This window comes from Serinus canaria, chromosome 23, assembly GCF_022539315.1.
Source record: "Serinus canaria isolate serCan28SL12 chromosome 23, serCan2020, whole genome shotgun sequence".
Taxonomy (NCBI): Eukaryota; Metazoa; Chordata; class Aves; order Passeriformes; family Fringillidae; genus Serinus; species Serinus canaria.
In genome coordinates this window covers 3,868,800-3,875,669 of record NC_066336.1, presented here as the reverse complement: position 1 = coordinate 3,875,669, position 6,870 = coordinate 3,868,800, and the positions used below count along the sequence as shown (strand labels likewise).

The window sequence follows — 6,870 nt, the reverse complement described above, 5'->3', positions numbered from 1 at the left end:
AAAATGGCTCCGGTGCGGCTCTGCCGCCGCCTCCCGGCGCCCCGGGACCCCGGGGGGGGGGGGGAGAGCGGGGGCAGCCGCACGTGGGGCCGGGGAGATGCTGCCAGCGCGGGCTCTGCCGGGATGAGTGGTACCCACCCGTGGGCATCCCCTGAGGCACCCTGCGGAGCTGGACTGGCACCGAGACAAGGGGTACCCACCCGTGGGCACCCCCCTGAATCACCCCAGCGAGCCGAGGGCACTCCGGGACCATCACCCATGCCTGTCCACGGGCACACAGCCTGCCAGGGAGGGGACAGAGTGCAGAGACAGTCCCGGGGTATTGAGGTAGCCCTGGGGTAGTCCCTGAGTGCCAGGACAGCCCCAGGGTGCCAGGACAGCCCCGGGCAGGGTGCGGCCCCGAGGCCCAGCCTTCCCCCAGCAGACCCAGGGCCGCCCGCTGCTGCCTGCCCGCTGAGCCACTCAAACCACACCCTGTAATTTGATAATAATTATAATAATAATAATTACAGCGAGTGCGGGCTGGAAGTGCAGGAACAATAACCTGGGTAACGCCCTGCACTGTGGCAGGAGCAGTGCGGTGGCACAAGCCCCATGCTGGTGCCAAGCTGAGCCCAGAACACTTCACCAGGCCCTGCCCAGTGCGTGGGGGGACGTGGTCCAATCGAGTGCCTTACGTGTGTTTTTAAGCAGTGGTGTCCATGTCCCAGTGCTGTGGTTCAAGTGCCCAGGTTTTCCCCCTGAACAGGACATGCTGGCAGAGCCAGAGCTGAAACTGGGGCTGTCCCCACTCCTGGTGTGCAGAGAGCCCCCCAAAAGTCCTGGTGCTCCCAGGAAGAGACCTCCAGTCCCAGAGCCCACCAGGACCTGCAACATCCTGCATTGCCGACATGGCTGCTCCTGCTGCATGCGGGGAGCAGAGCTCTGCCCCCTCCTTCAGCAGTTATATAAAAGGATTAAAATTTAATATGAACTTCAAAAGGGGAAGAACTGGGTGGTCGAAGGCAGCTGGCCTGGGGCCAGGTGTGGAGCAGAGGCACCTTGGGACACGTCCCAGCTCTGCTGAGCAGCAGCACTGCGGCACATGGAGACATCATCCAGCCTCAGCCATGGGGGCAAAGTGTCCAGGCAGCACGGGCAGTACGGGCATCCCATGAACCCACACTGGCTTTGCTGAACCATGCTGTCCCTGGGTCACAGTGGTACACAGTTTCCACGGCACACAGAGTCCCCATTCCCCAGGGTCAGGCCTTGCCCTGTGCCTCCACCTCTCTGCTGGCATCCAGGCAGCCCTTAATAATTGACCACCCACAGGCACAGCATCACCCACCCCTCCTGGTGCCCTCTGCCACCCTGCCCATCCTGTGCCAGCTGTCCCCAGGCATCACATCTCCTTCTGCCCAGTGCCTCACATTTCCTTCCATGCACATGTGCTGGAGAGCAGCCCAGTGCTGGGGTAGCAAGACCCCGAGCTGGGGGGCAACTGATGCACCCCTGTCCCTCCAGCACGCCCAGAACCCGGGTGGCTGCACAGCAGCCGCTCTGCTCTCCCGCCGGTGCAGCACCGGGAGCGGGGCTGTGCTGGCAGCAGGAATGAGCCAGGGCTGGAAAACACCATCTTCCGCCCACACAGCCGCCCACGGCCCCGAGCCGGCTCCGCCGCCCCCGCCACGCCGGGGCTCACGGGGCGGGGGCGGCGAGGGCGGGGTGGGGGCTGCGCCCAGCACGGCCGCCCCTCCATGGGCAGGGCAGGGCAGGGGATGGGGCAGGGAACCGGGCAGGGGGTGCGGGTCAGCAGCCCCCCGGTGCAATATCCGCCCTGGGACAGGCTCCTGCTACAGGAGTAGGGCTGGTCTGGGGGCCAGGGCTGTGGGAGCCGGGGCTGCCCCATGTCCAGCCCTCCCCGGGGCACAGAAACCTCTCGGTGAGGGGCCAGAGAAGAAGCCTTTGGTTCGTTCATTTTTAATCCTGGCCAAGAGCAGGAGGGGTGCAGGCATGAAGCTTTGGGACATTGCAGGCATTGCAGGACAGGACTGGCCACGGGGCCTCAAACAGCCCCTTCAGCTGCCCAGCTCATGGCACGGGGGTCTTGGGCCATGCAAGTCCCTGCAGGATGGAGACCCCCGGGAGACGACAGCAACCACCTCGCCATTCTGCCTTCTCACACCCCACTGTGGCTCAGCTCCCACTGCTGGGTGAGTCCCTCTCGCAGTGCCAGTGCCTCTCTCCCTGTGCCATGCCGCTCTCCCAGTGCCAGTGACGCCCTCCCAGTGCCTGCAATGCGGGGGGCAGGATCTGTGCTCGAGTAGGAACTGCGGACGCGTGGGAATGCACAGAGAGCAGAGCGGGGTGGGAGGAGGGGAGCGCACGAAGCCAGAGCTCCCCCCACGCTGCTCCCGATACCTCACCTGGCAACAGGGACCACGTCCCAGCGGGACTGTGGCACCGGGGCAGGCGGGGGCAGGACCCTGGTGCCCACCCCGCTAGGAGGAGGTGAAGGAGGATGCTCGGGCGGCAGGCGCTGGCCCGGGCGGGGCCGGCGGGGGCAGCGGGAAGCACCGGCCGATCTTGCGCAGGGTCCGATGCAGGTCAGCGCGGAAACGCCGGATGGAGAAGCAGTAGATGACGGGGTCCAGGCAGCTGTTGAGGCTGAGCAGGGCCACACTCAGCGTGTGCAGCACATCCAGGGTGTCGGGGGGCCCACAGAGAGGTGCAGGGGGCCGGCTACCCACCCAGGGGGCCAGCGTCAGGTGGTAGGGGGCCACACAGACCACAAAGACCAGCAGCATCCCCAGCACCATGGCACGGGCCTGCTGCCGGTGGGAGCCTGGCGAGGCAGCGGTGGGCACAGAGAGTGCTCGGGCGATGGAGGCGTAGGTGCCCAGCACCACCAGGAAGGCGGCGGAGAAGAAAGCCACCATGGCGTAGGCATAGCCCCGCTGCCGCCCGTGCTGCTCAAAACAGGCGGTGGTCCCGGCGGGGGTGGGGAAGGTCTGGTGGGTGGTCAGGGTGGGCACGGCACAGCCCAGCCCCAGCAGCCAGGCCAGGGCACAGGCCAGCGCGGCGCCGCGGGGCCCCGTCAGCGGCAGCACCCGCCGCGCCGCCCGCACCGCGCAGAACCGGTTGAAGCTGATGAGAGCCATGAAGGTGATGGCGCTGTAGGTCGCCAGGTAGTAGGCGGCCCCTGCCAGGCGACAGGTGGCCTCCGAGAGGAGCCAGTCCCCCCCAGCCAGGTAGTAGTGGATCCAGAGGGGAAGGGTGAGGTTGAAGAGGATGTCAGCCAGAGTGAGGTTGATGAGGTAGATGCGGATGGCCTTCCTCACCTTGCCACTCTGCAGGAAGACCAGCAATGCCACCAGGTTGCCCGGCAGCCCCACACACAGCACCAGGCAGTAGATAACAGGCACCAGCACAAACTGCACCGGGTTGGTGGGCAGGCACTCGCCAGGGTGTTCCACCAGCAGGGGTCCCGGCACCGAGCCGTTCATCCCTGGCTCCTGCAAAGATGGGGAACAGTCAGTGGCACAACCCTTGGGGACAGGGGAGGGACATTGACCTGGACAGGACGACCGACCTCTCTAGCTGGCACCTGCAGTAGCTGCTGGGCACTGGAGGCAGAGGCCTGCTGGGATGCCTTCATCTGCCAGAAGGGCTCAGCTCACACAGGAGAGGACACCCCAGCTCTGTCCCCCCACACAACAAGGGAGCCTAGAGGCCACTGTCAACTGCCCAGCTAGAGCTCGCAAGGAGTGGCAGACACAGCTGCAGCACAGCCAAGGGACAGAGCTGCAGCCGGAGGCACCCGAAGGTGCCACACTGGCTCCAGTCAGCAGCTGCAGGGCTTAACACCTCCCACACAGCACGTGCCTGTGGGGCCACCCATCCCAGCCCTCTCCCAGCACCCCAAATTCCCCATGGAGCCAGGCATGAGGAAGTCACCAACTGGGTCAGCGAGCTGAGAATGGAGAAACCCAGGCAGAGACAGGGGGTACAAACACAGCCCCCCAGTCCTGCACAACGGGGTCCTGGCCATGGAAAAGCACACTCTGCTGCAGTGGCTGTATCCAGGGCTGCAGTTACTTCACCTGCCATCACTGCCTGCCCACACCTCGCCAACGAAGGCACTGAGTCACCAGCTGGTGTTTTCCAGCTCAGCAGGGCTGGATTCGGCACAAACAGCACACAGCCCTGGGTTGAGGCATGGGGAGCACGAGCTGCTGAGCCTGGGGGACCTCATTTGGACCTCAAAGGGACCTCTGAATCCCTCAGTGCTCCCCTTTTACTCCTCCTTCCCCATCATACACACAGTGAATGCTCCATCTCACCCACACCATGATTCCTACTTACCTTGTCAGGTCAGGCAGGAGCGGCTCTGTCCCCTCTGGCTGCTCCTCACTCTGACCCAGCCAGGCTGGGGACGGCTTTAAGTGCTGGGGGAGGCAGGAGCTGCCTGACCCCCACCCACCATCCCAAACCCCCCTGTGTTAGTGTCTGTGGGACAGCAGCTGGAGTGGGGAGAGCACCTGTGTGTGTATGTAATGGGGAATTCCCTGCTGGAGCCACCCTAAGATCCCCTGCGCCGGCTGACAGGGCTGGGGGCATGTGGGAGTGGCCAGTACTGGCCTGGCTGACCCCCCTCCCGTGCCCCCAGCCACATCTAATTCCATTTCCCAGGGTCCTTCTCCCACCCACGCCTGGATGAAAGCAGCAGAGGGTCAAGTTTCTGCACCCGGCAGCTGGGGAGAAGAGGGATGCCCCAAAGGGATCAAAGCAGGAATCTGCCTCCTCCTGGCTCTTTGTGCTTTTGTTGGCTTCAAAGCTGGTTTTAAGGGGAGCAGCCCTACAGGCCCCCTCAAGATCTGTGAGCATCTGAGTCATTGCTTTGTGCGGCCCTGCAATTTTTGTGTGCTCTTTTGGGACACCAAAGATGTCACCCTGAGGTAGGTGACACCTACCTTCAGGTCCCACCAGGGGTACAGGGGTGTCTTACACCCCTTGCTCATCCCAAGAGACAGACTCCCCACACAGCCATCCCAGCCCCCTTGCTGGGAGCCACTTCAGGTGAACTGTGGTTTATCCTGAGCATGCTGTGCCCATCTGGGGTGGCAGAGGGTGGCTCTCTGTGGGAGCAAGATCCACAAAAAGCACATGCCTGCCTGGGCACTTGCTCCTGTCGCTCCCTGGGTGTGCAACAAGGGGCCTGGCACACTGTTGGGGGGCTGTGGGATCCCACCCCAGATGAGCTCTCCCCACTCTCCATCTGCCTCTGTGCCAGCTCCTGCACCAGCTCCCACATGTCCCCAGGCCTTGTGTCCAGGCACTGTCCCCAGGGACTGGGTCCTCCAGCCCTAAGACATCCTCTTAGCCCCCAAGGGTCAGCATGGGGGGAAGAAAGAAATAAACAGGGAGGCAAAACACGAAAAACAAGAGGTTTTATTCCAAAATTTGAAAGCCCCCAAGAGAGCAGAGCCAGCCCTTGCTTAGTGTGGCCAAACACTGGAAAGAGCCGGACACCTTGTGCGAGTTCAGCAGTGCCACAGCAGTGTCACAGCAGTGCCATGGCCACCATCCCACAGCACCAGCCCAGGTCCCACAGTGTGGGGACAACCAGCAGCAGAGTCACTGGCAGAGGCAGGAGAGGACACACTGTGTCTCATCAGCAAGGATGCGACCTCGTCCCTAAAAATACCATAAAGGCGTTGCTCCCCAGCAGCTGAGCTGTCTGTCCTTCCAGTCTGTCCTTCCCGTCTCTCGTCACTCGAACTTGGGCCGGGGGGCAGCTGGGTACCCACGGATGTTGAGCAGCAGGAGGAGGCCAAGGGAGAGGGTGGCTGGGGCACACATGGCCAGCGGCTCCTGCAGCGCCAGCAGAGTGTAGATGGCACCTGGGCATGGAGCAGAGCATAGGAATGGGGGTCACTGGCCAAGGGTGTCCCCAGACCCCACCACGGGCAGTGGGCACCCGCTGGCTCTCACCAATCATGACGACGCTGAGGATGAAGTTGCTGATCTCCTGCAGCAGCTGGGGCCCAAATGCCAGCAACAGCCCGGCTGTCACCTCCACCCAGCCCACGGCCAACAGGTACCTGCCCGGCTCCGGCACAAAGCCCAAGTCCTTCAGGGGAAACACCTTGGCAAAACGCACAAACTCCGATGCCTGGGAAGGGTGGGAGAGGGGTGAGGCAGCCCTGAGCCTGGGGCTGGGGAAATACAGGGCAGGGCAGAGCCCCTCTGCTCTGCCCTGCTCTGTCTTCCAAGGGGATCAGCTCTGCATCCTAAATAACCACACACCCTAAGGGGATCAGCCCTGCGCTCCAAAGGATCTGGCTGATTCACAATGAAGGGCTCAGCCTTGTACCCAAAGTGCTCCACCCTGAACCCCTGCAGTCCCAACCTACTCATTCTCAACCAAGGCTCAGCCCCGCTAAGCACTACAACCGGGTCAGCCCTGCACGCTTCCCCTGGGGCTCAGCCCTGCACCCCAACCTGTTCCTTTCCTTTCCCCCGGAGCTCAGCCCTGCACCCCAACCTGTTCCTTTCCTTTCCCCCGGAGCTCAGCCCTGCACCCCAACCTGTTCCTTTCCTTTCCCCCGGAGCTCAGCCCTGCACACCGAAGTGCTCTTTGCTCACTGCCCCCATCCTGCTCATTCCCCCCGGGCTCGGCCCGGCGGCTCTCGAGCCCGCCGAGCCCGCGGCCGCGCTCACCATGTGCCGGTGCAGGTCGGCAGAGAGCAAGTCCGAGACCTTCAGGGCGCCCGTGAGAAAGAAGAAGATCCCGAGCAGGACACGGAGGGCGGTGAAGGCCGCCGCCATGGCGGGACGGGCGGGCCCGGAGGCGGAGCGGGGCGGAGCGGCCCTGCCCCGTTCCCA

The 6,870-nt window shown here is 63.7% G+C and overlaps 2 protein-coding genes across 2 annotated transcripts; both read right to left on the bottom strand.

Annotated features, from left to right (window-relative positions):
- Nucleotides 1–2,483: 2,483 nt before the first annotated feature.
- LOC103822651 (platelet-activating factor receptor-like) lies at nt 2,484–3,488 on the bottom strand. The gene has a single exon (XM_009097643.1). The coding sequence runs from the start codon at nt 3,486–3,488 to the stop codon at nt 2,484–2,486; it is 1,005 nt and encodes a 334-aa protein (XP_009095891.1).
- Nucleotides 3,489–5,415: 1,927 nt separating this feature from the next.
- Nucleotides 5,416–6,870, bottom strand: TMEM35B (transmembrane protein 35B). Its single transcript, XM_009097592.4, has 3 exons — nt 6,706–6,870; nt 5,977–6,157; nt 5,416–5,885 (listed from the first exon to the last, which is right to left on the bottom strand). Exons 1-3 carry the CDS (start codon nt 6,811–6,813, stop codon nt 5,755–5,757), a joined length of 420 nt encoding a protein of 139 aa, XP_009095840.1. The 5' UTR covers nt 6,814–6,870; the 3' UTR covers nt 5,416–5,754.